Source organism: Miniopterus schreibersii (assembly GCF_964146895.1).
Source record: "Miniopterus schreibersii genome assembly, chromosome: 5".
NCBI lineage: Eukaryota > Metazoa > Chordata > Mammalia > Chiroptera > Miniopteridae > Miniopterus > Miniopterus schreibersii.
In genome coordinates this window covers 19,723,041-19,745,716 of record NC_138106.1, presented here as the reverse complement: position 1 = coordinate 19,745,716, position 22,676 = coordinate 19,723,041, and the positions used below count along the sequence as shown (strand labels likewise).

The 22,676-nt window shown below is 34.3% G+C and overlaps 1 protein-coding gene across 5 annotated transcripts in view; it reads right to left on the bottom strand.

Annotated features, from left to right (window-relative positions):
- RSRC1 (arginine and serine rich coiled-coil 1) overlaps positions 1 to 22,676 on the bottom strand; it is a 288,784-nt gene that overhangs the window by 189,772 nt on the left and 76,336 nt on the right. For 4 of the 5 annotated variants that reach the window (XM_081139155.1, XM_081139153.1, XM_081139154.1 and 1 more), the window contains exon 4: positions 16,852 to 17,025. The exons of the other annotated variant lie outside the window; for it this stretch is intronic. In XM_081139155.1, coding sequence (XP_080995281.1) covers positions 16,852 to 17,025 — 174 coding nt within the window. The remainder of the gene's footprint in view (positions 1 to 16,851; positions 17,026 to 22,676) is intronic. 5 annotated transcript variants of the gene reach the window in all.

The window sequence follows — 22,676 nt, the reverse complement described above, 5'->3', positions numbered from 1 at the left end:
AAATTGAAGACATTCACTAAGTCAGAAAGGATACTTCTTAAAATCTCTCCAAGATAAAAAACACACACATGTCTTTTGTTCTTTTTCAGTTTTAAAAACTAAGTTAGTTTTGATACTCTTCTCTCAAAATAAACTCTGATGACCAGCCACTCAGTGGACCATATGCTTTCACATCTTATTTATAGAAATAATTACATTTCAAGTACTAGTTAAAGGTTCATGGGATAGGCCAGATCATTTATAATTTAGTAGTTACCACTCAGCATAACTGGTAACTTTTGATGCAAGGAATATTTGGTGAAAACTACTTTCAAATTTTATAATCAATTAGAGTTACTCCCATGTAAACTGGGGAGGGAGGGGAGACTCCAGTTCTAATTATTTACTTTATATCTTGCCTGCATTGCTACAGGAGCCTTGATAATTTCCTTCTAAACTTCAAAATTCACCACACTTATACAGAAGAAATGAGAAAGGTTTTAGTTTTATTTTATTTTAATTTTTTGAGAAAGGTTTTAGTTTTAGAATAGGGATTTAACCATCTATTTTTTAAAACAAAGAAATGTTTGTGATTCAAAACTGAAAGCATCTGGCCTTAGTACTCAAGAGTTACCATTACTATAAGAAGCAATTTGCAGAAGTCTGGACATCATAATCTCACCAATGTAATAAATTGTATGTTGTTATAAATAAATTGTGCATGTAAATGTTAACAGTGGCTAATTCTGAGGAACAAGATGAAGGACTGTGAGGGAGAGTGAAGAGTTTTCACTTAACACATTCTAAAATTACTAAAAAATTTTACAAAGCATATGCCTATAAAATTTTTAATTAAAAATTGTATTAAAAATGAAAGTTATAGTTAACCCACTGAAGAAACCTGAGCTTTAAATTCAAGTAACATATTATTTAGTCATTTAACTCATTTATGCATAAGTCTTACTAAAGCACCTTTTATGTGTGAAGTACTGTTGTAAGCACTGAGAATACAGCAGTGAACAAGGACCCTGCCCTTTTGAAGCTTATATTCTAGTGGGAGTACTAACAAGGTGATTACACACTGTGATAAGTACTCTGAAGTATATAAATTGGGTATACAGTAATGGGGTGGAAAGAAAGCTAATTTAGGTTGGGTGTTCAGGAAAGACCTCTTTTAAAAGATTACATTTGAACTAAGGACCTAAATAATGAGAAAAAGAAGCCATATAAAACAAACAAAAAATCCTGGAGGAAGCATTCCAGGCAAAGGCAATAGCAACTGCAAAGACGGACAGGATGGAAAGAACAGGGTGGCTAGAACATAGAGTGGTAGGAGATAAGCTGGAGTATATGAGCCTATTTGACTTGGATTTCAAGGCAAATAATTCAATAAGTCACTAAAGCTTTATGGAGATGGGTGACATAACATGACTTACTTTTTTTTTTTAATCCTCACCCAAGGAAATTTTTTCCATTGCTTTTCAGAGTGTGGAAGGGAGAGGGAGACAGAAACATCGATGTGAGAGAGAGACATCAATTGGTTGCCCCCCACACGTGCCCCACCAGGGCCAGGGATCACACCTGCAACCCTTCAGTCCACAGGCTGATGCTCTAACCACTGACTTACATTTTTAAGAGATCCCTCTGGTTGCTGTGTGAATAACAGTTGGGGGTAGAGGGCAGGAGTGAAAGTAAGAAGAACAATTATGAAGCTAAGCTATACCTCAGGCGGAAAATGATGATAGCTTGGTCTGCATCAATGAAGGTATCACTCCATTCAGACATCAGAAGAAAATAAATAATTATTGTTATATTTTAAATCTTATCAAAATTTTAAAATTACAGTATGTGAAAATTTGGTGTTTTTTCTTGGTCTCTAAGTGTATGTATGCTAAGAAGATATAATTTGGGGTAAAGCTGGTGATGATAAAAAGCTTGTTAACTTTTTAAAATGTGACTAGAGGAGTGGGTGGCTTAGAAAGAACAGAGGCAAAGATACTTTCAAAGAAAAAGATGGAGGTTATATGAGTGGTAAATAATGTTATCATTATTAGCAAATGCCTGGATAGTCACCCACAGATGACTGTTGGTCAGAATGTTTTACACAATGTACAGAGTACATTGTACGTCAATGAGATTACAACTGTTCTTAAAATGTTGAATTTAGAACATCCCTCTTAATATTATTTACTGTTCATCTAAACACACACCCAGACTTATAGTCCACTAAAACAGCAATGACTTTCAGAGCTCTCATGGAGACACAGGCAATATAGTAATAATAGTTTTTCAAAACTACTTATACATAGCATGTCTAAAACAATGTATTGCAAAGTGAAGGATGGAAAAATTAGGCTTATTATATCTTGTGCTTTTTTATATTTCAGTATTTCTATAATAAATAAAAAGTTTACATAAAAACTAAGTATTGAGAACGTGGACTGGCAACCACAGTCCTTAGAATCTATATTTTTGATGAAAAGTGGACTTTCCTATTTTGAAGGACTAGTATGTTGAACTCTATAAAATTGCCTGAGGTAAAGCGATAAGCATAGGAAAAGTATCTACTTTATGAAACCTTTGTTCTGGATTAGGCCCTATGCATCTTTCAAAACAAAGGAGTTCAAGTTTGCTGTTCAAAACAATACACTGAACATAGAAGATTGCTAATGACTTATGAACTCCTAACGTAGCATGAATCATGCCAGCAACACTAGGATATTGGTTTCAACAAATAGCCTATTTTATTTTATAAACTTCACCAGAATATTATCAACATCAGTATTAGAAAATGGAAAGCTAATGAAATTAGGAGGCAGCATCAGCGTACTGCACGCTGTGTTTCTCATCACTCTAATGCAGAATCTAATGGATGAGAGATCCATCTTTTAACTTAAAAAAAAAGAAAGAAAGCAGCTTATAAACCTAGAAAATAGAGCACGATTTGACAAAGTTATTAGAGAATATTTTGCTACCTAAATTCAATAAACTGCATTAGTGAAACCGGTTTCTTTTATAAGAAAGAGAGGCAGCATACTTTCTTCTGATCTTTTATTGTACTTCAAAAGTCTGATTATCTTAACAGTTCCTTGTTTTCCCTTAGTGATATCTGAAGTAGATGACTAAAAGGTTAGAGACTTATAAATATTCTCTTTCTATAAAGATGTTTTCCTGACTCTATAATAGTCAGAGTACATTATAAATGCTGGAAAATATCAAATTTTCAGAAATCAATGCTTTCTACAAACACTGGGTTGCTTACCAGTGAAATACAGCTTTTAATATCTAACCCTGATTTTATTTGATATCAGGACAGAATGTTTTTCTAAAAGTAAATGATCATTAGTGATTTCTACTGTAGTTCCACAAGAGCAAAGGCAGAATCCATGTTTAGGTGATTACTGAATGTTTTGATTCAGTTATCTGCAGGGTGTCTGCATGGTACTCTTACTATTTAAAGCCAGCAAAAAAGATTACAGCTCACACTAACTGGATTTTCACAGCTCCCTATCATTCGGCTTGAATTCCTCATGGACAGATTAAAAGGGCCAGGGCAAACAATAGTCTTTTTACAAGGTGGTTATTGAAAAAAAAGAAAAAAGTATCTTTTATGATCAAAATAAGATTATTTAAGGAAAAAGCCACAGAAAAACAAAGTTAAATGTATAACAGAGGTAAAACTCTAGGTGTTTCCCTACAATAAATCTAAATCAAGAAATTAATAGCATCTGAAAGAATTTTAGTTTTTGTTCTGAACTCTGTAACACAGATGACACATATGGTTTTAGAGTTCACAGACGGCTAGGTACGGCGTAAGAAGAGCAGAGTTGTAAGGACCTTATCATTTAGTTCAACTTAGTATTACAGTATGGATGGATAGAATAAGGCCCAAAGAACTCACATGGCATTTCCAGATCAACTGCTGGCAGATAATCCACGTAAGTATGAATGAGCAGTTCCTGTCCTCCTCTACTCTGGGGTAACCACCTTCCGCTCTCTACTGGTTTCTCACCACCACCACCCACTTCAAAGGGTCAAACTTCCCAACCTATGACTCACCTTTCCAGGTGAGTACCGGATACAGAGCTTTTCCGGGCATTATCTCCTCTATTCACGCAATCCCGGAGGTAGTTATATTTACCATGGCCATTTTACAGACAAAGAAACCAAGGCTTAGAGAGATTAAGTGGCTTGCCCAAGATCACATAGCTGGTAAATGAAAGAGCTGGATTTAAAATCAGGTCTACAGGACTCTAGTGGATAAGATTTAATCACTGTGCTACACCTAGCTTCTCTGTTAGCTTCTTTTCTTCATTTCATGGATACTCCCCATTGATTTACACTCTTCCTTCCACCCACCATTCATTCACAGTTTATCCAAACTCGCTCCTCATTGTCTTCACACTATTGTTTAGTAGTAAGTAACTGGTTTGTTTCTGAGCCCAAGTCTTAAGTAAGACCAAGATCCAATTGGATAACATCCTTTCCTTCTCCATTGCCACTACCTTAACTAAGGTTTCATCATTGCTCTCTCGACATTACTTAACATAAGACTCCATTCTCCTTAGTATTGCTTCTCTAATTTAAAATCCTTCTAGTCAAAATTCTTCTGGCACATTCTCTTATAACACTTTCTTCATTTTTAAAAAAGCCAGAATGAACTAAAGGTCCCAAGAGGAATAAATTTTAAAAAATATATTTGTATTTACTTATAATTTTTCTTAAAGAAACTCTAGAAGGATATGCAAGGGTGGGCAAAAATAGGTTTATAGTTGTGAGTACATGAAACAGATTTATTCTTGTATTATTATTTATTAATTATTGTATTCTTTATTTGTATTACAGCTGTAAACTTACTTTTGCCCACCCCTGTATAAGAAACTAATAAATGTGGTTATCTGGATTTGGGGGAGGTGAGAGAGAATAACTAGGTGAATGGGGGACAAGGTGAAGAAAAACTCTTTACTGTATATATATTCCTTTATGTAAGTTCCATTTTGAACTGAATATTACCTATTCAGAAAACGAGAGGAAAGAGTAGGGTAGGGGAGAAACAGGAAGGAAAAGACAGAAATGGAACAGTAAGGAAAAAAGAATCAAGTAGCGCAATGTCAGCCTCTTGTTCCAGAAGGCACCTTCTGTATTTTCTATCTGACAATAAAATAGTAATTTCACACACACCCCAGAAAGAGTAAGAGTGGTTTCCCAAATATTCTATGATCCTTTTTGCCTCAATCCTTTTGTTTTTCAATCTCCTTCCTACATCCTCTTCCATGTTTTTTCGGAAGGCTTAAGTATCAACACCTTTAGAAAGTCTTCCCTGACTGACTCACTTTGGGTTAAGCATCCCTCTGCTGCGCTCCCCTGGTGTAGTGAGCATCTCTCTGTAACAGCACTCATGCTACGATGTTATCATCTTTCTACGTCTCTGACTTCCAAACTAGATAGAAGTTTCTTGAGATCAAAGACTATGTCTTACTTATCTCTGCAATCTCCAGTAACTATAATAGTGACAGACACATTTTAACAGCATCCAAAGTAATCCATGGCACAATTTATTTATCTTTGCTATGGCCCACAGGTCAGATCCAGCAGTCATTGTGATTTAATCTTGTCATATGGAAAATAATGCTTTGGTCCCTACAGTCTCCCCTTTATAGGTCTCTATAGTTATCAAAATCCAAGCAAAATATCTAAAGAGTTAAAATTAAAAAGGAATTGCAAACTCAACACTCCAGGCCAGAACTCTCCTGAGTTCTGCATCTACATATCCTCTATCCTACTCCTATGTCCTCTTGAATGTTCCAAAGGCTTCTCAAACACCACAGTCCAAAGAAAAGCTGCGATCCTCTCCCTCACACCATATTCTCTATTCACATAACCCTTAGTCAGTGAAAAAGTATCACCATCATTCCAACAATGCAAACAAGGAAACTACTGGCTATACTTAATATCTTCCTCTTTTTTACCACACCAAATCCATCACTGAAGACATAAATATGTCTCAAATATATCAACTTCTGTATCTCCAAAGCCAAACCCCCTTGGTCAAAGCTACTATTACATCTCTCGTAGACTACTGTGCTACTTATCTGGTTTCTCTGCATCCACTCTTATTCTCTGCAATCTGTTTTCCACACTGCAGCTGGAGTGATCTTTTCAAAACACTAATCTGATCATGACACCCATCAGATTAAAACACTTCAAAGGCATCCTGTTACTCTTAAGATAGAGACCAAAATCCTTAACCACATTTACCAGGCCCTGCAGATTCTAGCCCCTATCTGCTTCCCTGGCCACATCTCATACTGTGCTCCCCTCCTTTCCATCCTAGCTACTCTGACAATCTTTCAGTCACTGTTTATATTAGTCTCCCGCCCATCTAGGGACCTTTGGTGATGGTTGATGTTGTTTCCTCTGCCTTAATGTTCTTCTTCCTTCCCTCACTAATTCCTACTCATCCTTCTTTCTTTAGGAAAGTTTGCCTGACTGTCCCAAGTCAAATCCCTGCCCCCATTATAGGCTTTTTAGAGTATTAAGCAACCTTATTTTCTGCATTTATCATGACTGAAATTTTATATTCATTTATGTAGTATCATAGTTGCCATGTTATTTCCTCCTCCACTGTAATATAAGCTCCATAGAGTCAGGCATCATAACTAGTATTGATCACTATGAGCTCTCCAAGGCCCAGCTCAGGGCTTGGCACAGTAGGCATTTAATGCATATTTGATGAATGAGTGACAGAAGGGAGAGAGGTCATCCTTAGGTGGTAATACCTAGGCTATATTCAGTCACCAATATCCTTGCATGTGGAAAAGGTAGAGACTACGAATCAGGGTAATTAACTTAATGTGAGGACCTAATAATTTATAAGCTATCATCCTAAGACACCTCCCTTCCCTTCAACCCCAGAATATTATGCACTTCTTCATTCAAGACAGGTGAGCTAACCCTCCATCCCAAAAAGAGAATTCAGACACCATTTACTCCATCCCTCTCATTTTACTGGTAAAGAATAAGAACAGAGATGTGAAGTGACCAGCCCGAAGTAACATGAAAGTTAGTAGAAGAGTCAGGACTAGAGAAACATGGATGTGAGAGCAAAACATAGATGGGCTGCCTCCTGCACACCCCCTACCAGGGATCGAGCCCAAAGCCAGGATATGTGCCATCACCTGGAATGGAACCAACAAGCTTGTGGTGCATGGGACGATGCCAGAACAACTGAGCCATACCAGCTAGGGCTCAACATCACACTTTCAAATCACACAGTCAACAAAGGACTTGCATGCAGAATATAGAGACCTCGCAAACCACCAGTAAGAAAACACAACCTAATTTTAAAATGGGCAAAACAGCTGAACAATTATATGCTTATATGCAAATAAGCATGTAAAAATGTTCAACATTATTAGCATTATAGATTCAAATTAAAGCCATGATGAAATACTACTATGCACCAACATGAATGGCTGAGGAAATAATATTTAAAATACCGAGTGCTACCCCAGGGAAAAAAAATACAACTTACCAAAACCAACACAAAAAGAAATAGAAATCTGATAGGTCCTATCATTAGAAAAGTTAACTATCAAAAAATTAAATCCACAAAATAATCTTTAAGTGGCTTCATTTGTGAATTACACCAAACATTTAAGGAAGAAATAACAAAAATTACACAAACTCTTCTACAGTATAGAATAAAAAAATATACTCTTTAACTCTTAAACTGGTAAATGGATAATAAAGGATTATTACTTAACAATATAAAGGAACAAACTGATACATGAACAGCCTAAACTTATCTCAAAAGCCCTATGCTAAGTGAAAGAGGCTATATATACAAAGCTACATACTGTATGATTACATTTATATGATACTGAGATAGGTAAAACTTTTCAGTTGGACAAGGGTTGGCAGTGGGGGAAGGAGATGCACATGGAGTGTGAGGAAACTTTTTTGAGTGACAGAAATACTTTACCTATCTTGACTGTGATGAATTACATGACCATAGTTTGTCAAAACTCATAGAATTATATATCTAAGAAATAAATTTTACTGCATATAATTTATATCTCAATAAATCTGACATAGAAAAAAACAATATAGAAAAAAAGAATATGAAAATTTCTAAAAACAGTATCAATGGCAAATATTTTAAGCAGACACTGCTTTGTTGGCTTCAGAAGTATACATCTTGTGATGTGATATCAGTATAATTCCTTTGGGTTTAGTTTAAGCCTTGACAATTTTTCAAATTAGCTTTGCAGCTCCAAATTTACTGGACCAAATACTACTGATTTATGAATGAAATGTAAAGATCTTCATTTAAAGCAGGGGTGGGGAACGTCTGGCCCGTGGGCCGTATACAGCTCGCCCAATCATTTGGTCTGGCCCTGCCAAGGCAATCAGAGGTGGGACTGGAAATTCAATAAATCTAGGAGCTTTTTTCATAGCTAATTTTAAGTTGATAATTTCGTATGGCCCACAAATGATGTTATAAATATCCAAATGACAGAAAAAAGGTTCCCCATCCCTAACTTAAAGAGTAAATAATCTAATAATTAGTTACAATTTGAGCAATTCTCTTTGTGTATTTACACAAAAGCATTACTCTTCTCTGTCTAGACAGCTTTGAATGATAAAAAAAATTTTCTTATACCCTTGTCTTTCATCATTTTTCTTGAGTGGATTTAATTTCTGAGTAGTCACAATATATGTTTTACCTCTGGCTTATTACAAAGACACATTACTTTTTAAAATTCAATATCGACTATTTTCTTTTTCTAATGTGGAATGCCTTCTTTTATCTTTCTTACTTATGAAAAAGAAGCTAAAACTGCAACATGACAACCAAATTGATTTTCATGATCTACTTCCAGGTGGCCTGTCACAGGCTGGCATATCCATAGGGGCCGAAGGCTGCCATTTCAAAATCCCCTCTAGGAGTTCAGAAAGAATTAAAACAGCAGCATTCATTGCTGCAGTTCCCTAACTGCACCTGCAGTGTTAGTGATCACATATGTAACAGCATTTAGAAAGTGCTTTGTGTTTATACCCACAAGGTCCAATCTCTAACTAAAATTCATCCCAATATGCAATCTCAGAACCCAAGGACAATATCCTTAGCACTAAAATGAAAAGCATTAACCTCAATGACACCATCTGGAGTTTTTCTTTTTATAACTTTCAGTGCCTTGAAATCTAAGATATGTTAACAACACCTAGACGAATGGAATGTATTACAACTTACTCTGTTTTAGTGGAAAAGTGTGCCCCATAACTACATCTATCCAAAGAAACATATGTTATTCCTATCATCTGGCTATACACACTCCATTTACTAGGATATTAAAAACATTTAAAGTAGCCACTTTAAACTTATCTGAAATATGACATTAGGATATAAAAATAGATCATCATGTAGATAATCTATTTCCCAATCTCTGCTGTTTAATCAAAGAAGGTTACGCTTCTGCTTCTCTATTGTGCTGACCAAGATTTGTCTAACATGTCAACCATATATTATGGTTTATTCCAATCTGTTCTATTTTGAAGATGCCACACCAGTGATCACCACACTGGGAAGAAAGCCTGTGAGAAATTAAACTAGATTTTTTTAAAAGACTGAACAGATTGTTTCTATTGGATTAGCATCATTCATATCTGAGATACTCAAGGTGCTTTACAATGAGTTAAAAATTAGAACTCTAACAAGTAATTATAAGCAACGGCTTAGCTTTTAGAGAAGCTGCTTGTTTATTTAGGAAGAAAAGACGTGGGCTGGCACCCTGAGTTTATTCCCTCTACATTCCTTTAACAATAGTACAGAAATTTTAGCTTACAAAAGCCATACATAACCTAACTGAAGGCAAAAACCAAGGTCTTCAGAAAAAGATCTCTGTGGAATAGTATATTTAAGTCTAGTAATTTGCCCTGTAACCATGTACCAAATCAACACAGTAGGTGATATCAATTAAGATCCTGAAATAAATTAGACTAGGCATGAAGAGTCATCCATGAGGACTGGAATTTTAATCAGTATTTAAAATATAAATCCTAAAAATGACATTCATTTTTTTAAACAGCTGATGCTAAATGATATTAATTTGTATCATGCTTGATAACATTTAAGGTACAAAAAAAGATAATGGAAGTTATGCGGACTTTTAAAAAATGTAGTTTGGAGATGCTGATGGAGGTGGTGTATGTATATGTGTGTGCACATTCACACTTAAACCAGGCATGAATAGTAGAAAAAAGTTGGGTTATTTTCCTAATACAAAAATTCAGTTTTATCATTTTTAAATGCTTAAAAGCTGGACTTTATTATCTAGAAACAACCATCATTTATTTATTTATTTATTTATTTATTTATTTATCCTACAAGTATTTGAGTACTTGTTATGACTTGTTATGATCCAAGTAAATACAATATTGAATAAGACAAACAAGATGTATATAATCCGGAAATTACAAAATTTTATAGTTACAAAGTTTTCTATTCAGATTAGGTATAGATACTATGGGCACTAACTGCAGGGCACACTTGTGAGGGGTAGGGAATACTTCATGAAGTGACATTGAAAGTGAGCCCAAAAAGATAAATGGAAATGGCAGAAGAGGTGAAGAAAGACCATTTCAGACTGAGGGAATTGCCTTTAAAAAGATGCAGAAGAAAGAAAAAAAAGAATGACAGCTGAGAAGCTGGTAGTCACAGAATCAATCATTAAGTTGGTGTTACTAATAAAATAAAAAAAACCTACCATTTATTGATATCCTAGTTACAAACACTGCTTCTAGTATTTACAACTTCTCAATGATCATTATCCCCATTTGACCCTTAAATTTAAGGGTCAAAAAGACTTACTCTGCTGGAAAAATTTTTAAATGATTGAGATGAACAAAGATTACTGGGAGTCCTGTCCAGGATGCCTTTCCAAGTTATCTCAACCTTTCCACCTTCCTGTGTCTGAGATATTTTTAAATTCCACAAATTACGGATCACTGATAGCAATGCAAGTGATTCTTTTCTATAGATAAGCAAATTCCTTCTGTCCAGTGGAGCTGTAACTGATTTCCTTCCCCATGTGGAAGAAGTCAACTTTGATCTATTAAGCAATCTTGTGTCCCATATTCCTGGGGGCCTACTTGTGTGTCCATTCTCCTTTGAGCTACTTGTAACATCTCACTACTATTAATTAATGAGTTAAATAATACCTTTGGTATGTGTTTATGTATATTTTATGAGTCATGATTTTACCTTTTTAAAAAATCATCCTTGAATAGCTCCAAAGCACAATGAGTCAGAATCTGAAGGTTTATGTGGCATCTATATGGTTCCTAAGACAAAGTTTCCTTTACCCACAACTCACTTCTCTCCATTAATTCCAACATAATTTTTGTAATACTTCTTAAAAAGGGTCTCACCAAATTTCTGATAGTCCATATGATAAAACTTACTAAAAAGTCCAGCATGAGACTACTTTCATTCTCTCACTAACTTCTTCATGTAACTGAAATTCCACAGCCTCCTGTAGAATGAAAAAGGAAAATAAAAGTACCTTCTCTCATTCCAAAGCCTTTTACAGCAAGGCAACCACGAAAAGAAAGAATGAGCCTAAAACTCATGCCATGTAGGGCTCTATCAGGCATAATTCAAATCAAATCCCAGCAGGCAAACTCTGGGATAATTAAAATGTACTGATACAATAAATAAGAGAAAGGTAGTGACCTGGGGAGAACTTATGAAACCCATGTCTCCTGTTTTTGCTGAATATTCTTTTTATGTTAGATTCCCTTTCCTGACCTCACCTTGTTGAAAATTACAGATTGTTTCTGTTTAACAAGAGTAATACCTAGTGACAAATACTCAAACCTATATAATGGAAATTGGGTGGTAAATTTCATTGCAATATAAAATACCCAACAACATAACAGGCCTCTGTTATGGTAGTCATTCAATTCACAGAGAAACTGTAAAAACTTAATTTTAAAAAGCAAGAAAAATCCAGTGCACATACTTATATATAGATGTATTTGTTTACCTGCTTAACAAAATTGACAGTAGGAAGCTTCTTTTGCATGTTACAATGACATGTGTTAAAGGTACACTTCTTTCGAACCAAACATTTACCCTTCGCCACTGGTGAAAGGCAACAAGATCTCTTTACAAAATCTCGTCTTTTTCAATAAATTTTGCATGAAAACATGTTATCCTGGCACAAAGTTGCCTGCTGTCACATTCGAAGTGTGATAAATGTTTAATGAAAACAACACCACACAGCTTGGTGTCAGACAACAGCTATCACACAGCCCTGCTTTGATCCAAACAGACACTTAAAAGGAGTTCTAAGCACACACTGCACCACAGAACTCTATAACCTATATGCAAATAGGGGTAAATTAGCATAAATGACTTCCTGCTGCATAAAGAAATAAGGGGTAAGGAAAAATATGACAGGCTCCAAGAGTATGTAACTGCTGTCAAAACTCAAGGGTCCAGCATTCCCAAATCACAACATCTTCTGCCAAGCACTTGGTAAAAAAAAACAACCCATCAACAGGAATTTATTACATGAAACTCGACAACTGAAGACACTGGGACACTGGCAAGGGCAAAGCCATAACTAATATATCTATAAAGTATGACTGCTACATGGTACTGGACTTCTTATGCACACTGCTTCTAATACTTATAGTTTTGAAATATCTTTATCCCCATTTAACAGAAGAATAAATCAAGACTCAAAGAGAATAACTTGTCCTGTAAGGAAAAAAACTGTGAATAACTTAAAAAGAGCAAAAACTGTAATTTTTGCAATTTAACTTTCCCAAAATGCAAACACCTTAGCACACTTTTTAAAAAGATATATTATTCAAATCAGGTATATGTTCAAAGGTAGCAATTCCTATGAACAAAAGTATATGTTGCCTCTGTTGGTATCCTTTCTGCATTTTTAGTCTATAAAGACATACCTAAAATAGCTGTGATATACCTAATATCTAATTACATTGCATAGTCAACATTTTAATGGAAGATTTCATAAATAGGTAACTACAGGCTGTGGGCTATATTTGAAGCCCAAATTCACTGCTATCCCAGTGGCTTCTATACATATCCTCAGAAGGATTTAAAGACAATTGATTTAGTGGAAGTTACATTTCAGTATAAGAAATTCTATTTAAATATATTCCCCTCCCATACCCACCAAAAAGAACTACTTCAGTTGTCAGGATACGGATATGTATGTCCAGGGGGGAATTCTTACCTCTCTCTTAAAATTACAAAGCTTTAGAAAGTTATCCAAAGAAAGAAAAGTATAAACTCAACTGTCTGAGCAAAATATTCCAGAAGTCTTGATGGGTACATTTCTGAGAACAGTATCCATCTACTGAAAAGCTAATATGGGAATAATAAATGTTCGATGCTTATTATTACTATGTGCACTGAAAGTAAAGCATTTTGTTCATACCTCATATAGTAATGATCATATCACTACTCTATCTGAAACTTCATTGGCTTCTCACTGCCTTTAGAAGTAACCCTAAACTAGCTGACATAACTTATAAGATATTCCAATAATCATCTCTCCTCATTATTTCTCTTCTACTCTAAATCAAGCTCCATAAGACTTCAGTTCCTTAAATATGCCATACCTACCTTGCTTGCCTCCAAGGCTTTTCATATGAAGTACATTTTGCATGCAACATTCTTTCCTGTCTTTCTTCCTTCAATGTATAAACGTCTCCCCTTTTGAGAGCCCCGCTCTGATGTACTGACTACTCTAGATCAACCAACTTAACGTTCATGGAATTATCTTTCAACCAGAATGTGTCAAGACTGAAGATGGAAGCCAACATGCTGAGACTGGCCTGTCGGAAGGATAAAAAGGGCCTGGATCAACTTATCTCCAAACTCTTCGTTATTTTAACAATAAGTGTACTCATGGCTTAAACCAGATGTTGACAAACTACAACCCTTGGGCCAAATCTAGCCAACTGTCTATTTTTGTAAATAGGTTTTATTGGAACACAGCCATGATGTTCATTTAGTATTATCTATGACTGTTTTTGTGCTAAAAGGGCAGAGTTCAATACCTGCAATAGAGACATGTGGCCCAGAAAGCCTAAATTATTTACTATCTAGCCCTATACAAAAAATTTTGCGGTCCCTGGTTTTGTTACTTATGGCCAAAGCACCCTAACTCATATGATGTTACTGTACTTATATATCTTCCCTTCTATGTATGTTTATTTATGTCACCTGCATGAAATCCTCAAGTAGGATGCACCTAGCATTATGTACCTATTATCTAACAGTACTTGACAAATAGAAGGCATTTAAATACTGCTGACTCAACATGTGAACAAATGAATGAATGAGCATATCCGATGAATAACTAATAAATATTTATTAACAACTAACATGTACATTAAGTACTCTGACTAATACAAAAGAGTATAAGACATATTTTCTGCCCTGAATGGCTTAAAACTTGGATTTAGGAAATAAACACAAGGTTTTTAAAAAGGATAAATTATTTTTGGAGCAAAGCAGCTGTATCTGTACATATATAGATATTACCATATTAAATATATACACTGACACCACCCCCCCACACACACACAAAATCCTGACTTCAGGTCATACCAAAAGGTATGAATTTGTGTGTCCTCAGCACTAATCAAGAGAGAGGGCACCCTGACATAGCACCACCCTATACAATGGTCTACTAAAATTATGGAGATGACCAAATAAGACTACTCACAGCTTTTTGGCATCAGTACCCAGAACCCTTCAACTGAACCCTCTTGTTTGGACCTTGTTCACTCCCTTTGCTGAGATGTAAGAAATAATGATGAATACAACATTATGATTTTGTGAACTTGCTATCCAGGAATCAGTCCCTTGAACACCATCAATTCTGAGTGGAAAAAGAGTCTAACCTGTAAAGCGGGCCCAGATCCCCAAGATTAATGTCACCATCACCATATTGAGAACCTTCCCTGAAACCACCTGACCTCCATTTTTTAGTCACACTCTAATTTTTCTTACCTTTAAAATTCACAAAATAATGCTTTATGTAACATCAATTTTACAAAACTGTGCAAATATTACTCTAAAAAATTAAAAGTTGGTGAGATGAAAAGCAAAAGTTTACTGACCACTAAAAATCATAGTCATACTTCTCATAGTCAAGTAATATATCTAACGTGTAAATCAAAAGGGAAAAAAAGGAATGAGAGGAAAGGCAGTTCCTTGGTTGACATAATTTATTCACCCTTTTAGTCCACTATTTTCCAGTCTCAGAAACCTACTCTACATCTTCTCTTCAAATCTATCATCCTCTCAACTTTCTCCCTTAACAACAGATTTCCCCCATACTCTCTCTGATCCTCATTCCATTCTACCACCTCTGGTTAACTCAGTCTCCCTATCCTCGTAGCCAGATTTCCAACCCTATCTCTTCCCTGTAACATTAAACAATCCTTAAAACTCAAAGGACAGAACTCAGAATTTTGCAGGATGACAACTACTCAATTTATTGTTTTTTAAAAAAATATATCTTTATTGATTTCAGAGAGAGGAAGGGAGAGGGAGAGAGAGAGTCATTGATGGGCTGCCTCCTACATACCTAACACTGGGAATCGATCCCGCAACCTGGGCATGTGCCCTGACCAGGAATCGAGCCACAATCTCCTGGATCATAGGTCGATACTCAACTGCTGAGCCAGGCAACAACAACTACTCAATTTGTATTAATGGCTGTGGGGTGATAAGGTACATAATAATGTTATCCTCTTCCAAAACCCACCACAAATTTATTAATAATTTCAACAAACATTTAAAAGTGAACAATTTAGGCAGGTTTATATAATATCAATGTAAATCTGGAAATAAAAAATAAACACAGAGACAACTGGGAAAAGAAAAGGATTAGAGAAGAGATCCATATCTTTTAATATACTTAATTCTTCATAGAATCAAGATCTCAAAAAACTATATCCACGATGCTGGTAAACTCTTCAAATTAACAATGAAATCTGGTACATTAAAAACAAACACTTTTGATTCAAGTATTAAAGTGAATATATGTAAGGTGTTGAAAGATTGACCAAAGGGGTTAAATTCCAAGATACTTTACTTTACAGAATAAAAGATTCCAGTATCAGTTTTGAATAAAACAAATAAAAAGCTGTAATTTAAGCTACTAATCAAAACTTACTATTTCATTTTAACAGCTTCTAATAAACAGTTATGAGTGAATTTCACCCTCCAAATGGAGAGCTAGAATAATTATTTCAATAATATCAATTCCAGAAAAAATAAATTCTGGGTCTTGCATGGACATGCACTCACTCTAACATACACATACACCTTAATATTGACCAAGTCCCCATTGTATGTTAAAAAAGGCCTAACCGATAGTAAATCAAATTGTTTATTCCCTTTGTTTCACCTTTACTCATTTCCCTTAACATCTTTACAATAATGTAATAGACATCTTTAATCAATCAGTAGTCTCCAAATTTTAAATTCAGATTCATGATAAATAAAACTGAAGTAGAACTTTCCCAAAGAATTATGTAAATTTTCCTTTACTGATATACTAAGCTTTGACAGTGCTATTTATTTTTTGTTTCTAAGATTTGTTACATAAGTATAAAATAAAAACAGGAATAGAAAACAAAGTAAAAATTTGAGAGAACAATCTTGATTTACCCCTTCTTCTTTCGCTATTATATGCTCCTCTTTGTTCCACATAAAAAAACCTTCAAGAATGAAAATTTAGTTTGAACACTGCCATGGAACCAGAGTCAACACTGCTTAAGATTTACTTAACGTCCATGGAAAAAGCAACTTACCCACGTTTGATGTTGTGTGATTCTTTATCCTTGCCTTTCTCTTTCTCCCTTTCTCTTTTCTCCTTATCTCTGCCTTTACGTCGTTCTCTATCCCGAGATCGACTACGGGTTCTTCTGTGACTGGACCTTTCACTGCTTCGACTATGGGAACGTAGACGAGGTCTTGACCTGGACCTACAGTAAGTAGATTTTATTAAATACATTTGGTGTATATTTTGTATTATGAAATTAATATATCCTTAAAAATTATCTGAAAGAAAACGGCTTAGTTTCAGTTGTGGATTCAGTAATTAAATAACTATGTGAAGCAAGCATCTAAATGTGATTATTTTAAGTACTCTCAGTTAAAATTATATATGAGGAATATATATGTTGTCAACTTTATAGAAATTAAAGTTTAGTAAAATGTGTTTGCAAGTAAAACTCTTAAAGGTTCAAATCAAGTCTTAATTACTCAAATCTCCTCAGATAATATAACAAATCTAAATGTATCTAATCTAATATTCAAGTACAGAGTCTTCCTTATCCCTACAATCTCTACTTCTATATAAATAAAGTCAACTTTATTTCTTATTCTAATTGTTACAATAAAACTATTCCTCTACTCTAATCCAGCTATTCTTTGTATTAAATGAATGAGAGTATTAGGTAGGATGTACCACGTGCTTGTAAAAAGTAAAAACTTCAAACTTCAGCCCTAGTCAGTTTGGCTCCATGGTCAGAGCATCAGTCCATGGACTGAAGGGTCTTGGGTTTGACTCCAGTCAAGGGCATGTACCTCAGTTGCAGAGGCTCAATCCCTGGCCCCATCAGGGTGTGTATGGGGGCAGCCAATCAATGTGTCCCTCTCGCATTGATGTTTCTCTCTCTCTCTCACTCTCTCTCACTCACTCACTCTCGGAAAAGCAATGGAAAAAATATCCTTTGGGTGAGGATTAAAAAAAAAAAAAGTAAAAACTTTAGGTCCTGCCTCACAGTATTGATGAGAAAGCCTGTATCAAACTGATGATCTTGCAGATAACTATAAAAAGCAACTATCTGAAGGTACTGGATAGTGACCAAAAGAAGACAGATTCTATAGGCAGCCAACACTTAGAAAAAGAAAACAGCAATGAGAAAGTTTCCCATTTTATCAGCTTCTTTTCTGAGGAAAAGCCCAAGTCTGTGCTATGCAGGACAGCTATAACTCCAACAAAAAACTTCTGGCCTGAAAAAACAGAAGAAACACCAAGGGAAACAACTGCAAAGAAATTTAAGAGAAACCTTGGAAAGGAGTCCGAGGAAGGATGTAAAATTCTGTATGTAAACTCTATTCAACTCTCTGGCCGAACCCTACATTGTGCACATATAAAGGGCAGACTTCAAATAGCTAAAGATAAAATAAAATTGAACTAAAATATCAACTGCCCCCCAGGAGACAGGATTTTTACGATTTTAATTTAACTAAGTTAATTTTTCTGCTAAAACAAACAAGTGGACGAAAGAAAAATCAATATTCTTCAGAGGAATATAACAGAATCCAGAGTATTCAAAACATGACATTCATCATGTCCAGGATAAAAATTACTAGATATACAATAAAACATTAAAGATGGGAACCATTCTCAAGACAAAAAACAGTCAATGGAGACCAACCCTGAAATGAATCAGATGATGGAAATAGCAAGCAAAGATTTTAAAGTAGTAAGTATAACTATGCTTGTAATGAATATAAAGCTAAAAGATATCAGCAGAAAAATTAGAAGAAAAACCATAGAAATTCTATAACTAAAAACATACAATATCTGAAATTATAATTATGCCCAATGAGATTTAAAGCAGATTGGTAACAACAAAGAAAAAAACATCTGTGTACTTAAAAATAAATCAATTGAATTTATCTAACCTGAAGAGGTAAGAAGAAATTGATTGCTAATAAGAAAAGAAAAACAGATCCTCTTGGATCTGTGTGATAATATTTAAACGTCTCAAACACGTCTATTTAAACCCAGAAGTAGAGAAAATGATGAGACAGAAAGCAAAAATTTTAAGTAGTGGTCAAAATTTCCCCAAATTTAGTGAAAGACAATGTATAGATTCTAGAGGTTTATTTAACTCCAAGATAAATATGAAGACCATGACTAGTAACATCATAGTTAAACTGATGAAACAAAAAGTAAAAAGGTGTCTTGAAAGTATTCAAGAAATATAAAACAAAACAACACATTACAGGCTGAAGAGCAATGATGAATAACTGCTGGCTTCTCATCAGAAACAATGGAGCCCAGCCGGGTGTGGCTCAGTGGTTGAGCTTCGACCTAGGATCCAGGCGATCGGGGTTCGATACCCGGTCGGGGCACATGCCCAGGTTGTGGGTTTGATCAATGACTCTCTCCTCATTGATGTTTCTATCTCTCTCTCTCCCTCTCCTTTTCTCTCTCTGAAATCAATAAAGATGTCAAAAAAAAAAAGAAACAATGGAGATCAGAAAACAGTGGAACAAAATTCTTACCATGGTAAAAAAAACCAAAAAAATTTATAACCAGCAAAAATATATCTCAAAAGTTAAAGTAAAGACACTTTTTAGATAAAGGAAAAGAAAAACGTAATAATCAATAATAGATCTGCATTATAATACATACCAAAATAAACTCTTCAAGCTGAAGAAAATGGTAACAAAGGGAGACTTTAATTTTTAAGAAGGAATGAACGCTACTAGAAATGGTAAAAAGAAACCAAAAAAACTACTTCCCTTAAATTATTTAAATACATATGTATTTATATTTAAAGTAAAATTTACAATGTCTTACTGAAGGGTTATAATGAAGGTAGATATAATATATATACAACCTCTATAGAATAAAGTATGGGGCAGGTAAGAACCTATACAGTTACAAGGTTTGTACATTTCATCAGGATGATGAAACAGTAACTCTAAATACATTTAAATGATAAGGGCATATATGAAATCCTTAGAGCAACCACGTCAGGACAAAAATGCAAATAAGTATAGCTTAAAATCCAAAAAATGAACTAAAGAGAATTCTTTAAAATATTCATTAATCCAAAAAGAGGCTGTTAAGGACAAACAAACAAAAACCCAAAACAGAGGCTCAAAAATAAAACAAATAAAATCATAGACTTAAATCCAAACATATCAATAAATACATTAAGTATTAATGAACTAAATAATTAAAAAGCAGAGCTTGTCCAAATGAATTAAAAAGACAACTAGATGCTGTCTTCGAGATATTTTCTTTAAATATACAGCCACAGATAGGTTGAAAGTAAATGGCTAAAAATAGATATATCATGTAAACAGTAAACACAGGAAGGCTAGAATGAATACAGAAAATCAGATAAACTAGGCTTCAGAAACTAAGAGTACCACCCAAAATAAAAACTGATATTTCATGATGACCAAAGGGTCAATTCGTAAGTAAAATCACACAAAATATGTTTATCTGACCACAGCAGAATTAAATTAGAATTCAATAAAAAGAAAAAAAATCTAGAAAAAATACCAAATATACAAAAAATAAATAAAAATATAAATAATTCATGAACCAGTAAGCAATTACAATAAAAAATTTTTTAATTTTAAACTAAATGACAATGAAAATACAATATAGGAGAATTTGTGGGATGCAGACATGTTTAACAGTATAATTTACAGCTTTAAATGTTTATATTAGAAAAGAAGGTATAAAATCAATTACCTAAGGTGCTACATTAAGAAGCTAGAAAAAGAAGAGCAAAGTAAACACAAGGTAAGTAGGAGGAAGGAAACATTAAAGAGCAAAAAAAAAATGGAATAGAAAGCAGTAAGGAAAATTAGCAAAGCCAAAATCTGATTCTCTGGGAATATTAACAAATTTTGGTAAATACCTAGCTGGACTGATCAAGCAAAACAGAAAAGAGCAAGCACAAAGTAGCAAAAATTAAGAATGTAGGTGTGATAGAAAGATCATATGAACTACGTCTGGGTACTTAGGATATATGTGGTCCGGGAGAAAATTAAATGGGTTTTGGTGGTAGTAACGTCTGTCCTCTTTCATCCCTAACTGGTTCACTCAGTAAATGAAGAGCAATACTGTATCATAAAATCACAAAAAAATGTTTTTTAATCTTCACCCAAGGATATTTTTTCCATTGCTTTTCAGAGAGAGTGGAAAGGAGAGAGATAGAGAGACACATCGATGTGAAAGAGATACATCGATTGGTTGCCTCCCGCATGGGGATCGAGCCTGTAAATGAGGTACATGCCCTTGGCCGGAATCGAACCCAGGACCCTTCAATCTGCAGGCTGACTCTCTAACCACTAAGCCCAACTGGCTAGGGCCACAAACATTTTTTTAAATGTAATTTTGAGAACTTACAATATTTATTGCTAGGAATGTCATTATGAGCTTATTATCTTAATTTACAAAAATTAAATTTCTATCTTTTTTTTCTTTACTCCCTCTCTTAAATTTGATACATGACTTTTTCCCACATGAAGTTTTAATAAACATAAAAACAAACTCATAGATACAGACAACAGAATGGTGGTAACCAGAAGGGAAGGGGTATGGGAGGGTTGGGGGAGGCAAAAAGAATAAAAGGTGTCAAATATATGGTGAAAGGAGACTAGGCTTCAGGTGGTGATCACACAACAAAGTATACCAATGTCTTATTATAAAGTTATACATCTGAAATTTATATAATGTTATTAACCAATGTTATCCCAATACATTTAATTTAAAAATAAAATTTTAATTTATCACCACCTTATTCATTTATAATTAAATCTTATATTACATGTGGATATATTAAAATTTTAACACATTATTCTAAAATCTTTGAACAATAATCAGTCAGAATTTAAAGTTTTCTGAAGTTTATATATAGTAGCTAAGGTTATCACAACAAAGACCTCCCTTCAATTTTAAGGTAATATATTGTATGTATAGATACACATAATATGATTCTGACAATTAGTTTTCACTTAGCTAATGAAAATGTAGAGTAACAAAAAACAAGTAAGTTAAATTTAGTTTAAACTCTAACAACAAAACTCAAAGAACTTTTTTACATTAAAAATAAATCTTTAAATGTAAGCATACTTCGTAATGGTTAGCCTTTAAAAAAAAAATAAACTGTTGGACAAAATGTGCAACCATTTGTGGATTACAGATCAAGTGAATTATGGTGAAATAATGTTTTTACTGATCTTAAAAATGAAATGCATCTTCTAGTAATATACCCAAAGTTATAGAAGTATTTTCTTAAAAAATAAATAATTCTTCATATAATGGTGTCCTCAAACAAGTTATTTCCTCTCTGGGCATATGTTTCCTTGTCTACAAAAGGAGATAGTACCTGACTAAATTGTGAGATAGTAGACAAGTGATTTGGGAGGAGGCAGCCACAGAGAAAGAAGTTACTGAGGAATGTTCTAACCTGAATGAATGAGTAAAATCTAAATCAGGAGCATATAAAATATGTTTCCCTCATACCATAGCTAATCCAGTAAAGAGTAGCATTCTGATTTTAACAGACCTTCAAAATCTTAAGGCTGGCATAAGGTTTCTGTTTTCAATATACTTTTTCTTCAGTATATGAAGGTAAATAATAATAATCTTGGCTAATGATCCATGTTTTCTCTACAGGAAAACCATTAACAGCAGCCAAATACATGATCTTCACTAGTTTGCTATTAACAGAAAAATCATATCACCTATTATCCAAGTCTTGGGAGAATAAAAGGGCATATTTTTGAGTCAAGTAGGGCACTGTAACATAGGAAAACAGACCTAAATTGGCATTGTCCCACAGACAGTATGATCACTCTATCACCATCATGG